Below are 15,864 nucleotides of genomic sequence, written 5' to 3' on the forward strand. Positions count from 1 at the left end.
AAATGACCATACAGATTCAATGCAATCCCTGTCAAAATACTAATGGCATGTTTTTCACAGAACCAGAAAAAATAATTTCAAAATTTATATGGAAACACAAAAGACCCCGAATAGTCAAAACAATCTTGTGAAAGAAGAAGAGAATTGGGGGAATCACACTGCCTGGCTTCAGACTATACTACAAAGCTACAGTAATCGAAACAGTATGGTACTGGCACAAAAACAGATGCACAGATCAATGGAACAGGATAGAGAGCCCAGAAATAAAACCACACACTTATGGTCAATTAATCTATAACAAAGGAGGCAAGACTATATACAATGGAGAAAAGATAGTCCCTTTAATACGTGGTGCTGGGAAAACTGGACAGCTACCTGTAAAAGAATGAAGTTAGAACATTCTCTAACACCACATACAAAAATAAATCCAACATGGATTAAAGGCCTCAATGTAAGACTGGATACTATAAAACTCCTAGAAGAAAACAGGCAGAACACTCTTTGACATGAATTGTAGCAATATTTTTTTGGATCTGTCTCCTAAAGTAAAGGAAATAAAAACATCATAAACAAATGGGCCCTTTAAACTTAAAAGCTTTTGCACAGCAAAGGAAACCACTGAGAAAATGAAAAGACAATCTACTGAAAGGGAGAAAATATTTGCAAATGATATGGCCAATAAGGGGTTAATACCCAACATATATAGACAGTTCATGCAACTCAACATCAAAAAAAAAAAAAAAAACTGGATTAAAAAATGGGCGGAAGACCTGAAGGACATTTTTACAAAGAGGACATGCAGATGGCCAACAGACACATGGAAAAATGCCCAGCATCACTAATCATAAGGGAAATGCAAATCAAAACCATGATGAGATATCACCTCACACCTGTCAGAATGGCTATCATCAAAAAGAACACAAATAACCAATGTTGGTGAGGATGTGGAGAAAAGGGAACCCTTGTACACTGTGTATGGGAATGTAAATTGGTGCAGTCACTGTGGAAAAGAGCATGGAGGTTTTCTCATAAAACGAAAAATAGCACTCCCATATGATCCAGCAATTCCACTGCTGGGTAAGTATCTGAAAGAAACAAAAACACTAATTCGAAAAGATACTTGCATCCCAATGTTCATAGCAGCATTATTTACAATTGCCAAGATATGGAAGCAACCTAAGTGTCCATCAACAGATGAATGGATAAAAACAGATATGGTGTATATATACAATGGAATACTACTCAGCCATAAAAACGAATGAAATTTTGCCATTTGCAGGAACATGGATGGATTTGGAGGGCATTATATTATGCTAAGTGAAATAAGTTAGAGAAAGAAAAATACTGTATGATATCAATTATATGTGGAATCTAAAAAATATAACAAACTAGTGAGTATAGCAAGAAAGAAGCAGACTCATAGATGTAGAGAACAAACCAGTGGTTACCAGTGGGGAGAGGGAAGGGGGGAAGGGCAATATAGGGGGAGGGGATTAAGAGGTACAAACTATTAGGTATAAAATAAGCTACAAGGGTATATTGTACAACATAGCCAATATTTTATAACAACTATAAATGGAGTATACCCTTTAAAAACTGTGACTCACTATACTGCACAACTGTAACGTATATAACATTGTACATCAAGTATACTTCAATAAAAATAAAATAAATCAATATCAAGATCTCCCCCATGCAAGTATATACTACGAAATCCTACAAACTTTGAAGCAGCAACCCCTTTCCTGTAACTACTATCTAAACTTACACAACTGTAGAAAATCTTTCAGGAAATGCAGTTCCTCGCACTGTTGCTATTATTCTTTCTGTAGACTTTTATATAGACTTCATTACATATAAGCACTATGCTCCTCAAAGGAGGATATAAAGGGACAAATCCAGACATGTATAATTTCCTTAAGCTTACAGTCTTAATGGAACATTCCTATCAATAACTATAACTGAGAATAGAAATGACTGTGTCATCAGATAAAGTAAAGTGGATGTTTAAGGGCTGAGATTATTTCTGGTTGGTAAGATCAGGAAAGAATTCATGGAGCAGGTTATGAGCTGGGCTGTAAAGAATGGCAGGGATGTAGATTCTAAGCAGAGGTTACTTTATGAGCATTGTCCAAAAAGCCGGAAGCCATGGGGCAAGTGCAGGGAATGGCATCTAGTGGCAGCTTTGTTGACATACAGGGTGTGTGAAGACAAGTACGGAAAATAAAATAGATGACTGGCACAATGTACAGAGCTTAATGACATTTTAGAGCAGAGGAGGGCTTCAAAACAGGTTAAAGTAGAGGAAAGAGGCTGGAGGCAGAGACAGTCAGGAGGCAGAAGCAGGGATGCCTGAACTCGGAGTGCCGCAGCAGGAATGGTGCGGGGCCGCTGGTGAGGCCAGTTCCGCGGGAGCGAACGAGGGGCCAGAGAGGTTCAAGGATGATGGCAGCCCAGAATCTAGGAAATACTGGTGTCATTAATAGAAGTGGAGAACATGTGACGAAGTCTAGAGACAGATGATGAGTGCTGAGTGCAGAGGAAATGTCCTGCAGAAAAATGCAAATGTTGAACTGAAATCTGGGTAAGAGGGCAGAGCTGCATATAAGGTAAGAATTTTTAGATATGGCAGATGAACTCTTAAGACTGAATGAGACTGATGAGAATGGGACTTTAGTGAAAAGACAATTCTAAGTGCTGATCTTTGGGAGATACTAACATTAATGGCTAATAGGAGGAAAATGAGTCAGAGAAGGTGTGACTGGAGAGATACAAGGACAACTGGGGGAGCACAGTGTTATATACAGTTACACACATGCACATACTTACTTATGAATGAAAAAGCTTAGCTCTTGATCTGAAGGATCACATAAGTTGATATATGGACAGCAGGGTTTTCTAAAGTGTGTTCTAGGGCAGGGGTCCCTAACTCCTGGGGATACTGGTCTGCAGCCTATTAGGAACCGGGCCGCACAGCAGGAGGTGAGTGGCGGGAGAGTGAGGGAAGCTTCATCTGCCGCTCCCCATCACTCCTCATGGCTCCCCACTGCTCGCATTGCCACCTGAGCCATCCCTCCCCGCCCCCCCCCCGCCCCCATCCATGGAAAAACTGTCTTCCACAAAACCGGTCCCTGGTGCCAAAAAGGTTGGGGACCACTGTTCTAGGGAACACTAGTTTTAGTAGCTGTTGAAAGGTACTTCATGATCAAAACAGGACTCAGGGATCAAAAAGGTTAGGATATGGCCCTTTATCTACTGAAGAAATTCAAAGAGTCCATCGCACTGACCCATAAACTCTTTTTGTTTTATATCCTCTAGATAACAGCAGTGTATCTAGACAAGGAGCCAGCTTGAGAAATACTGATACATTGTAACATTTCAAAATTCACAGAATATTAAAACTGAAAAGGACAGCTGTGATCATTTCATCCAATCGCTTCATTTTATACGTGAAGAAAGTTAATTATATGATAAATTACTGTATTGCCTTATTCTTGGTAGGTGATGAATAAATGTGGATAGGAAAGCGTATGAACAAGAGAGAAATAAAAAGGAAAATGACAAATAAAATAGAAATCAGAGCTTCAAAAGCTACAATATTAGTTACCATTTGAGAGATAACTTGCTTTATGCTTATTGTTTTAGAATATTTCACAGTGTCATCCTGAAGAGGAAACTGAGGCCTCAAGGATCACATGGCCAGTGGCCCAGCTGGTACACAACAGAGCTCGAATTCAAACCCAAATCTGTCTTACTCTTGAAATCTGGGCTCTTGAACACAATGCCCTGTTGACCTGACAAAAGGGCCAAAGAAGAATCCAGTTCTTGGGTAAACATCCACCCTCACCCATGGATAGGGCCCAAGATAAAGCCTTCTTATACCAAATTGCCACTATATATAAATGTAAATAAAACCTAATGTAGCAAATTCAATATATCAAAAATCTAGATTTACAAAACAGATCCTCAGGAGTATATTTATTTGCTTTTAAAAATAAATTTATAAAAGAATCATCAAAATATTCTCTCTCACAATGTGAATATATTTATAATTATTTCATTCTATTAATTTTTTCTAGAGTAGACATCCTGCATAGGTCAAGATACGCCTTTAATATTTCAGCAAGGGTCTAAGTATATCATTTATGAAATTTTTCTAGGAAACTCACTTTCATTCATGAGAAATAAGTCCAAAAATAATCGCTTTGGACCTCAGGCCATGAATTCATATTAATTTTAATGAGTTTTCCTTGAAATGATACACAATCTTTACTTGAGTCTGGTGATATACATACACAGAAACATAGGCCATCACATATACTTGCAAATATTACAGTCTCAAACTTTTAATCCCCAATTTAAAATAGCACCACATTCCCTTACAATTAGTGAAACAATTTAAGTGGTATTGATATTTTTTAATTCATTCTAGCATGTTATATGTAAGATCTAGTCAACTGGTAAACCATTTTTCCACAGTGTGTGTTATGAAAGAATAAGATTTATTCCCACAAGTTATGATTTGTAAACCTAAGTTCACTGTAGATGGCTATGTTAGGTAACATGTCAGAAAAATATTTATGAAAGCTTAATATCAGTGAAAATCAAAAATAAAATTCACATGTAGTTCTAATTAAAAAACATATTTTGCCCTAATTTCTTGATAACTTGATTAAAAATTTAGTAAAGATTCTGCTCTAACAATTTCTAAAAAATTAAATTCTTAACTGCTATATTGATTAGTGGAAATTTAACAAGAGTGGTGTTCTTGGTCTACATAGAGTTAGTTATAATTTATCTGTAATACTATCTCCCCCAAAGTATGTACCTTGAAACCTTACATTTTGCTGTCAAAATAGGTTCAGGAAACATTGCAAATTCTATTTCTCTCTTACAGATTGACAATAAACATCAGCACTGTACAAGCTCCTTGAAGTTCTTCAGTTAAAAAAAAAAAAAGCTTCATTTAATCCATCATTTCTCAAGCTTATCTATCAATATCCTGGTATAATTAGTGTCACAGGAAACAGGATTAGAAAACCTTGATCTATAATGATAAGAAGGAGATAATTAGAATAAGTGTATGGTACCCAAATCATCTGTATTAGATTTTGGAATTTATGTAATTTTATCGTATTTTGTTTTTGAATGCTATTTTTTATAAAAAGATAATTGACTGCATACAGGCACAGCAAACAGCTTAAAATAAGAATAGGAGCATGCTGGGTACCAAGAAAAAGACATGGGATACTCAGGGTTTATGTGTCTTACACAAAGTAGGTAAGACACTGGTGTAAAATGAGAACAGTCGGTGCAATTAACCCTTCTCCAGGGTCATCGCTAAGGCACAAAGAAAGACAGTAAGAAAAGAGCAAGTAGTTCATTTACCAAAAGGCTGACATGCAGCATACTTACACTGCCCATTCAAGCTTCTCATTCTTGATTGAGTTGTACAGAGCCTGTAAAGAGAGAAAACAAGATGGAATTATTCTTTTCATCCTGTTTCACATTTTGCGTTCAGCAAATGACCAAAGCCAAAAGGCTTGAGTGAGTCAGCAAGCTACTCCCAGGGCCCTTGTGGGTCATCCTATTGGTACTGCAGAAATGAAGAAAACACAGGTGAGGCTAAGGAGCACAGGGCAGGTAGACCTCTGTGAAAGAGAGAGACTTTTCATGAAGTAAAAAATGTCATTTGTAAGACACACAACACTGTACTACATTTTACCACAGTAAAATATAGGACATGATTAAAATTAGACCATGTGCTCTATTTTTCTTATTCAAAATATGGTCTTATAGTTTCACTGCTTTGGAAATTTCAATATTCATACCTTTTCATTAATGGAATAAATATAACTGTTTTCATAACAACTTAATGAGTAAGATACATGGAAGGGAGACTGAAGCCCAATTATGGGAGACTATCTTAGAATAATTTCAGAGTTTCTATACCAATGACTTAAACAGCTTTTTGTTTTGTTTTGTTTTTTTGTTTTTTTATTGGGGTAAAGTTGCTTTACAATGGTGTGTTAGTTTCTACTGTACAGTCAAGTGAATCAGCTATATGTACACGTATATGCCCTCTTTGTTGGATTTCCTTCCCATTTAGATCACCACAGAGCATTGAGTTCCCTGTGCTATATAGCAGATTCTCATTAGTTACCTATTTTGTACACAGTAGTGTATATATGTCAATCCCAATCTCCCAATTCATCCCTCCCTCCCTTTCCCGCCCTCGGGGTCCATATGTTTGTTCTCTACATCTGTGTCTCTATTTCTGCTTTGCAAATAGGTTCATCTGTACCACTCTTTTAGATTCCACATATATGCGTTAATATACGATATTTGTTTTTCTCCCTCTGACTTCACTCTGTATGACAGTCTCTAGGTCCATCCACGTCTCTACAAATGACCCAGTTTCATTCCTTTTATGGCTGAGTAATACTCCATTGTATCAGAATGGCCATCATCAAAAAATCTACAAACATTAAATGCTGGAGAGGGTGTGGAGAAAAGGGAACCCTCTTGCACTGTTGGTGGGAACGTAAATTAATACAGCCACTATGGAGAACAGTATGGAGGTTCCTTAAAAAACTAAAAATAGAACTACCATATGACCCAGCAACCCCACTACTGGGCATATACCCTGAGAAGACCATAATTCAGAAAGAGTCATGTACCACAATGTTCACTGCAGCACTATTTACAACAGCCAGGACATGGAACCAACGTAAATGTCCACCGACAGATGAATGGATAAAGAAGATGTGGCACATATATACAATGGAATATTACTCAGCCATAAAAAGAAATGAAATTGAGTTATTTGTAGTGAGGTGGATGGACCTAGAGTCTGTCATACAGAGTGAAGTAAGTCAGAAAGAGAAAAACAAATACCGTATGCTAACACATATATATGGAATCTAAAGAAAAAAAAAATGGTTATGAAGAACCTAGGGGCAGGACAGGAATAAAGATGCAGATGTAGAGAATGGACTTGAGGACACGGGGAGGGGGAAGGGTAAGCTGGGACGAAGTGAGAGAGTGGCATGGACTTATATACACTACCAAATGTAAAATAGATAGCTAGTGGGAAGGAGCCGCATAGCACAGGGAGATCAGCTCGGTGCTTTGTGACCACCTAGAGGGGTGGGATAGGGAGGGTGGGAGGGAGACGCAAGAGGGAGGGGATATGGGGATATATGTATATGTATAGCTGATTCACTTTGTTATACAGCAGAAACTAACACACCATTGTAAAGCAATTATACTCCAATAAAGATGTTAAAAAAAAAAAAAAAAAGCCACACGCACCCCAGTGTTCACTGCAGCACTATTCACAATAGCCAGGTCCCGGAAGCAAGCTAGGTGTCCATGGACAGAGGAATGGATTAAGCAGCTTTTATCGGTCCCACCTCCTGACTCTGCTTTACAGTTGGTGAGTGTCGTACTGGCGTGTGCAGTGGTGCAGCAGACAGAAAGCTTCCTTGGAGCCTCCGGGAGAACAGTGACGCAGTCCAGGCAGCAGAAGACTGCCCCACCACACCTCCCAGCTCTGGCGTCATGTGTAAGCTCCTTGTAATCACGTTGTTCCACTACAGCTAATCCAAGAAAATGCTACCCACACCTCTAGTTTCTTACTTTTGAGTGAGATGTTATAAAGAAAACACAAGTGCATCTCTAAGATATAAAACCAAAACAGCAAATTGCGTTGAAGAGAGGACTATGTGCCTAATAACATGATGCAGTGGGAACATTTTTCTTTAAAGAAGGATATGGACTTACGAGACTCATCTCATTCACTCTGAGATGGGAAAAGGGGGACCAGATGCCATCCAACCCCTCATCTTCCACACGAGGAAATGGTAAGTTCATAACGTTTCCCAGGCAGCAGAGCAGAGGCAGAACTGCCTTATAGATCTACCTTCTAAGCGTGAGAGGCAGTCTACATGTGTGTGATCAGAAAGACTGCACCCAGGTAGTGAACTCCCTTTCTAGCAAAGCACGTCCCAATTCAGGACAAAGATGCTTAGTTACGGATTTTATATTATTTAAGATGCAATACATGTATCCTTAGCTAGTGTCTTGACAGACTCCATGGGAGTTCTTCAGTGTGGCTACAGTAGTCAGTTTACCTACTGGATAATTATGGTAGCTAATAAAATTTAGGACACATTTCATCATTATCAGGGTATGGTAAAATGTGTCCTCAAATACAGAAATGGTAAAACATCAAAAGAAAATAAGGGGTAAATCAAGGCACAAAGACCATGCTATAAATTGGATGTTCTTTTCGAAGAACTCAAATTCACTCAAGAACTAGGACAACCTACTATATAGCTAATGTCTCTTGAGGCTGCATGTACAAAAGTGCAGAGTCAATGTCTAGCTCCAGCCTCAGGAGACTCTTGCTGGTAAGTGTCTTTACATGAATTCTATTACTTGTAGAAGCCGTCCTGAACCCGCAAGTAATAGTGGGCTTTTCAGAAGAGACAGACCATTAAAGGTTCTTTATACACTATCACACTCAATACTAACCAGAGTAATTTAACAATATGGTAAAGATAAAAAAACTATCTGTTCATAAAAGTAGAAAATGATATCTAAGCAACTAGAAATTTTCCAATAAATTCAATTCTGCCCTAGATCAATTTTTTTTTCAAATTTTTTGCCTGTGAGAATATTTTCTTGAAGAAAGAACTGAGTTTCAAATGAGAAGATTCTTGTTACCCTGTCAGCTGCACATCACACAACAAACTCTATTATAAAGGGTCTTGTAAAATTCAACAAACTTGCTATATTGTAGGTCAAGTCCTCTTTGTGTAAATGATAATGCAACAAATCTAAACAGGGGATGTTATCCTTATCCTTTTCAATGAAGAAATTACAAAGGGACTTTCCTGAATCTTTTTAGTGCTTTATGATAGTCCATTATTTCTCTTAAAAAAGGAAAATTTGCTTTGCAAATGCATCCAACACTCATATACCCTGATCACAACTGCCTACCCTTGTATCTACTTCACCTCGTTAGGAACTGAAGTCCCTTGATTCCCCCTCATCTCCAGCCAACAGTCCTCACATCCTTTCCCAGGCAGCCCATCACCTCAACCAGTCTTGATGGTATTTTCCACTTCTTTGTCCCATGGCCTTTCTGTTGTACCTGAAAAGAAACACTGTAACTCTTGACCAATCCTATTCTGACTTCACATTATATTAGTTAAGGTTTCTTTAGCTTCAAATTCAAAAATCTAAACTCTACCTTAAGGGTAAGGGGGACCTAACGTTTATGTAGCCAAACCATAAAAAAGATCCAGATGGAGCTGGCCACAGGGACACAGGAATTTAAAACTCTGCCCCCGTGTCAACCATTTCTCAATAAAATTGGAAAAAAAAATAAACTCTGCCCCGTCTCCTCTCAACTCTCCTCTTTCCATCCCAAACATCCCCAATCCCTGTTTCTTTGCTACACAAGAAACAATAAACATGTCCATATCAACAGCACCCATTCACATCTTTGTATCTCTCCATATGAGAAACCCACAGTTCTTTTCTCCCAGCTCCAGTTTGAAAAGATTCCAGTTGGTATGATGTAGGCCACCTGTCCTCCCCACTGATCAATCCATGTGCCTGGGAGATGAGGAGTTATGATTCGGCCCTTCCCTGCAGTCAAGGGGGCTGGGGTATCTATTACAGAGGGGTGGCACTGACTGGCCGCAAGTGCAGTCCTCCTGAGCTCCTGGTAGGCGACTAACTCAACATTAACAGAGAACATTAAACAACAGTACACGTGAACATCTCACACTTCCGCAGAGCATTCATTCATGAGCCTCCTTTAACTTTTTTGCCATTTTCCCTGAAATGTATCTGCACTGGCATCTGTTCTTTCCTCCTTTCTGACAGGAAGGGAAGGGGTGTCCCATGCCTGCCAAGCTAAGCCTCTAACACAGGTCCTGACCTTCCCTTTCTGGGGTAATAGCTCTTCCTTTACCTGCTCCTCTCTATCAGCTTTCAAACCTGTGCAGGTCTCTCCAAACCCCATCTCTGCAATTTAGTTTCCACCCTTTGTTCCTCAGAACCTCTCCTGAGAGAAGTTTCAGCAATTCTTATCTCCGCTTGATCTATTCTCTTCAATCTAGTTTCCATCCCTGTTCCTCCATTAAAACTTATCACAACAAATTCATCGGCTTTCCTTGTTCAAGGCCACTCTAGTGTTCTGTATCTCTTCGCCTTCAGCAGCACTGAATACTCTCAAATATTGAATATATTCTTCCTTATTTTCTGTGACACAATACATAGTTTCCTGAATTTTCTCCTATCTCCTTTGACAATCCTTCTCCTTACTCATATCTTCCTCATCTTATCCCTTAAATGTGGCTGAACCTAAGGGTTTATCTTCGGCCCATGTGAACTCCTGTGAAGTTCAGATTCATGTGTCACAAAGCATCACAAACTCCGTAAAAAGGAACTAACTAGTACATGAAGGCCTAATAGTGAAACTGTACTCTCAATCTTAGTAAACCCCGTTGATATAAAACATTTAATTTCTGGAGTACAGAAACACTACACATAAAGCCCAAGGATGGGTAGTTTATGGTGATATAAAACATGCCCAAGTCAGAATCCTAGGAATGCCAACATTTTTCTATCAATTGTTCCATTCAAAATACTTTTACATATCTTTCTACCACACAAATAAGGAAGCTCCAGGTTAAAATCATCTTTACTACCAATCTTGTACCTGCCTACTAATGGCACAAGAACAAGCCTTTTAGTGATAATGTTTTTAGGACAAATTGTTAAAACTCAAGAAACAACAAAATGGAATTTCAGAGCTGAAAGGGGCCTTAGAGATCATGAAATAAATTCTTCCTTTTGTAGATGGGGAAAATGAAGCCCTGTGTTTAAAAAATTCTCTCAAGGTCCTATAGCTAGTTTTCATAAAGTTTGACTCAGAAATTACATTTCTCTCAGAAATCAAGTGACTACATTCAACTAACTACATTCTATCCTTTCAACTAACTAAATTCTTTCCTATCAGCTAACTATAGCTAACTACATTCTCTCTCCTAAAACCAAACTTGACAGCATCGTAAATGCCTGGCTTAGGTCAAGTCAAGGCTCACGTGAAAGGGAAGAAGGCTCGTGCCTCTCCTGGAATCGAGTCACGTAATGCTGGTCACTGTGATATTCTTTTCTTAAAGATGAGCTTTAAACAAGAGCCACCGTTGCTGGGACACGTGCTTGGGATGCCTTCGTCAGTGAGGATGATGGTTTGCTGCACTGATCGTATATTCCCACTCCACTTATGACCAAAAGTATTTGCCATACGAATGGCTGCAATTGGAGGTGTATTCGACAGCTTAGTAAAATAATTTATCTCTAGCTATGTGAGAGGTTATCTGATCTAGGTCCAAGAAAGCAAGATTTGTGGGTAAACACTGTTACAGAAGGCTTCCATTTCCCTGTGGCCATGAATTGGTAGCTGGAGACAAGTGGGGGAAAGGGACCAAATCAATCTCAATGGGCCAGAGCAGCCCATATAAATTATATGTAGTGAGGTGATAGCCAGCTGTCTCAGGCTAAATAACGGACCCCCAAAAGATATCCAAGTCCTAAACCCCAGAACCTGCAAATGTTTCTGCATTCCACAAAAAGTTTGCAAACACAATTAAGTTAATGATCTTGAATGGGAGAGAATATCTGGGCTGAGTGGTGTCTCTATAAGAAGGCAGCAGAGGGAGATTTAACAAAGACAGAAGAGAAGGTAACACGAAGATGGACAGAGAAATTGAAGTGATACAGACACAAACCAAGGAATGCTGGCAACCACCAGAGGTTGGAAGAGCCAGGGAAGAGATTCTCTCCTAGACCCTCTAGAGGAGCGCAGCACTGTCCACACCTTGATTTCAGACGTCTGGCCCCCAAAGTTGTGAGAGAATAAATTCCTGCTGTTTTAGAACACCAAGTTTGTGGTAATTTGTTGCAGCAGCCCTAGGAAATTAACACACGAGGTATAAATGGAAGACAGATGTCTGAATAAAGAATGATCATACCCACAGGTTGATTTCCAGAAACTTTTCCAGAGTCAGTCCCCAGGTAAAACACAGTTGTCTACCAGAGTGCTCTCAACTGAAAGTATGAGGGTATGTGCCAGAATCAGCCAATGAACTTTTAAAAATATTGATCACTGAGTCCCATCCCAGATCTACTGAATCAGATTCGCAGATTAGGAACCTAAACATGAATATTTCCAAATGATCCACACATAACTCTGATACAAACCCTTGGTTAAAAATCACTGCTTTGTGGGGCTTCCCTGGTGGTGCAGTGGTTGAGAATCTGCCTGCCAATGCAGGGGACACGGGTTCGAGCCCTGGTCTGGGAAGATCCCACATGCCGCGGAGCAACTAGGCCCGTGAGCCACAATTACTGAGCCTGCGCGTCTGAAGCCTGTGCTCCGCAACAAGAGAGGCCGCGAGAGTGAGAGGCCCGCGCACAGCGATGAAGAGTGGCCCCCACTTGCCGCAACCAGAGAAAGCCCTTGCACAGAAACGAAGACCCAACACAGCCATAAATAAGTAAATAAATAAATAAAATTAAAAGAAAAAAAATCACTGCTTTGTGAGGTTACCTGTCTTCTTCTAACTGAAATTCCTGCAACTTAACCCAGGAGCTAGACAATAATCAAATACCTCCACTGAGACTAAAGAGGACAGAATGATTCCTCAAAGTTGAAGTTCATCATTTTTAAGAATGAGAAAGCAAAGTAACTTGCTTAAATTACAGAGATCAAGGTATCTTGGTCGAAATTTACTTTTAAGTCTTTGTTCTTCAACTTTTAATTGCTTCTCATCGAGATGATAAAATGCAATTTTATTCAAGGCTTATTTAGCACCATCTTTGACAGCCCACACACGGTTCTCTGAAGCTTTCCCTATTACCATGCATCGGGTAACCATGAGTCTCTTTCTCTCCAGAAGCACATTTTGCAATCTATGAAATTCGTGTATTTTAGTTCAATCATCTCTCAACTCCAATGATTTTCCTTTCTCTGTGCTCCTTGAATTACTATGAACAGTGTAGGGGATAACACAACTTCCAGTTTCCCTTCGTGAGACTGACAGTGACCACAGTGAAATTTGTACCCAAGAATTATGACACCATCAACACCATGGCTATCTTGTTCAAGTGCAATGCTGCTTCATGCAGATATTCAGATCAAGCAGACTTCTGAGTATAGAACTAAATATGCAACACTCTGGAAAATGTTATCAGAGAAAGACTGTGTTTGAAAAAGACATTGGTTAAAAATTAATAAATCTAGTTACCATATGAATTTCAAATTGGTTAGAAAAACTCAAAATATCTTAAAGCAATGGCCCTCAACTTTTATTTTCTTCCCTATACCTTAAAATAATATTGAGAAACTGCATTACTCCCTCATTAAAGAGGGCTTCCCTAAAACCAATATTTAGAATTGACTCTTTGTTTGCCCCTCTACCCGTGGAAGTTGCTACACCCGTGTAACAGACCAAATAAAGTTATGGGTGAGAACTGTGCCGCCTCCTTCTTTTTTTCTTTTTCTTAAGTGGCAGAAGGCAATTGTCAAGCAGAAGTAAAAAAGGATAAACAGCCTGAAACTCTGACCACAAGAGTATTCATAGGTAGATCCATTTTAGGGAGAAGAACATATAAAAGATGAGTTTCTGGAAACTGATTCTCGTACCCAGTGGAAAGTTTTCATGTACCCAAGTTTAAAGAACACATATTAACAAGCAACCTTGCAGGCATTCCTCTCTTTAGCTCTCATTCAGGGTGACAAAAGCATGCTCAATATAAATAACTTATTCTGAGTTTGGCTTTTTCCCACATCTATAGTCAGATCTATTTTTTGGATCCAGTCACCATGTAAACAGAGTCAAAATCTATGTCCTGGAGAGTTAACTTACCACATGTTGTGGCGCACTTACAAACCCAGCCAGCAATGGCAGAAACATCTAACCATTAAGTGTCTGACTCTACTGCGGAGATGAGCCAACGCCAAACCATAACAGATACCACGACAGTAACACAAAAGCACTCGCCTTACTGAAAGGGAATCTGAAGTACAATTAATATGCATGATTCATCACATAACAAACACTTGTGAGTACATCTATAGTCCATAGTGGCATTATGCTAGGTGTAGAAGAATCCACTCTGCCTTCAGGGGCCTCTTATGTAAGGATAACAAAACGTACTGCTAATCCTGACTGAACTTGACCTAATGAGAATTAGCTAGCAAAATCAACTTTTTACTTCCTGCCATCAATGTGCAAGACACTTTCACACATAGTATCTAATATGTGACATCATATTACAAGTAATTTTTAGAGAAATATTTAATAGAAGAGAGAACGGATCCAGTCTCAGGATCTAAGAATTTGAGGGGAGGAGGGGGTTCGACAATCACGAACTTGCCCTTTCAAGACAAATAATTTCATTTACCTGGCCTTCATTTTCTAAATATGTGCTATGAGAGGGTTGCATAAAGTTACCTTTTTTGACCCCCTTCCAGATCTACCATTCTATGATTCCACTTCAAAAGGATCTCAGAAATCACCTGGTCAAACTCTCAAACTAGTTCTTTCCCTAGTCCTTACTCCCTTTTCCTGTGTCCCTCACTTATTTTTCCCCATGGTTATTGATTAGTAGCATCACTATCTGCTCCCAAATCCCAGGTATGACTCTATAAATTAGGAAATAAAATTAATTTTTAAATTGCATATGAAAAAAATGAAAAAGGGAAAGAGGGAGGAAGGCTGATTCCCTAAGGGGGAGGAACGGCAAGTGGGGCTCGCCTGATTGCCTACTGTCAAATGTATCTTTGTGAGCTAAAATAGGAACCACCCTTCCTTATCACCAAAGGGGGGAAGATGCAGCCAAAGATAATACTAAATACGCACACCTACCAAAAGATTTGGTGAGCAGCTCTGGAGGTGCACTCAACCAAACCTGAAAGGGAACAAAAATGTTCCCTTTATTACCATTTATGCTGACACAGTACTCCAAACTATTACATATATACACACACACACACACACACACACACACACATATTCTTTCATTTCATTCATTCTGAGGGTAGAATTGGTCAATAAGGTATCATGAGTATTTCTACAGAGCATATTCCTCCTAAAGTGCCTTTTCTACACCTTATGATTACCTTCCATTTTACTGGCTGCTGTGTCTTAAGGAAAGTTTCTTAACTATACTAGTTCAAATAACATTATTCAAAATGTAAATGTATTTAAATACAAAATAGCCACTAAGTTCCCTTTTCTAAATTGAGGCATAATTGACATATAACATTATATTAGGTTCAGGTGCACAACATAATGATTTGCTATTTGTACTAAGCTCCTTTTTTTTTTATTTTATTTTATTTATTTATTTATTGTTGGCTGTGTTGGGTCTTCGTTTCTGTGCGAGGGCTTTCTCTAGTTGCGGCAAGCGGGGGCCACTCTTCATCACGGTGCGCGGGCCTCTCACTATCGTGGCCTCTCTTGTTGCGGAGCACAGGCTCCAGACGCGCAGGCTCAGTAATTGTGGCTCACCGGCCTAGTTGCTCCACGGCATGTGGGATCTTCCCAGACCAGGGCTCGAGCCCGTGTCCTCTGCATTGGCAGGCAGATTCTCAACCACTGCGCCACCAGCGAAGCCCTAAGCTCCTTTTTGAGCAAAAACTTAAGTAGAAAGAATTTTTTTCTCCTTGTTAATACTGTAAACATATCCCTCAACACAATAAAAGCCATATATGACAAGCCCACAGCTAACACCCAAAGTGGCTGCATCAATTTACATTAAAAAACTGAAAGCTTCTGC

At 39.3% G+C, this 15,864-nt stretch overlaps 1 protein-coding gene across 9 annotated transcripts in view; it reads right to left on the bottom strand.

The window, feature by feature from the left end:
- The window catches only part of PSD3 (pleckstrin and Sec7 domain containing 3), a 545,202-nt gene that overhangs the window by 141,765 nt on the left and 387,573 nt on the right, over nt 1–15,864 (bottom strand). For all 9 annotated transcript variants that reach the window (XR_009698802.1, XR_009698803.1, XM_061177522.1 and 6 more), the window contains one exon: nt 5,416–5,459. Coding sequence is in view for 7 of the 9 variants with exons in the window: in XM_061177522.1 (XP_061033505.1) it covers nt 5,416–5,459 (44 nt within the window). In the remaining 2 variants the exon portion in view is untranslated. The remainder of the gene's footprint in view (nt 1–5,415; nt 5,460–15,864) is intronic.

The sequence above is a fragment of the Eubalaena glacialis genome, chromosome 20 (genome assembly GCF_028564815.1).
Source record: "Eubalaena glacialis isolate mEubGla1 chromosome 20, mEubGla1.1.hap2.+ XY, whole genome shotgun sequence".
NCBI lineage: Eukaryota > Metazoa > Chordata > Mammalia > Artiodactyla > Balaenidae > Eubalaena > Eubalaena glacialis.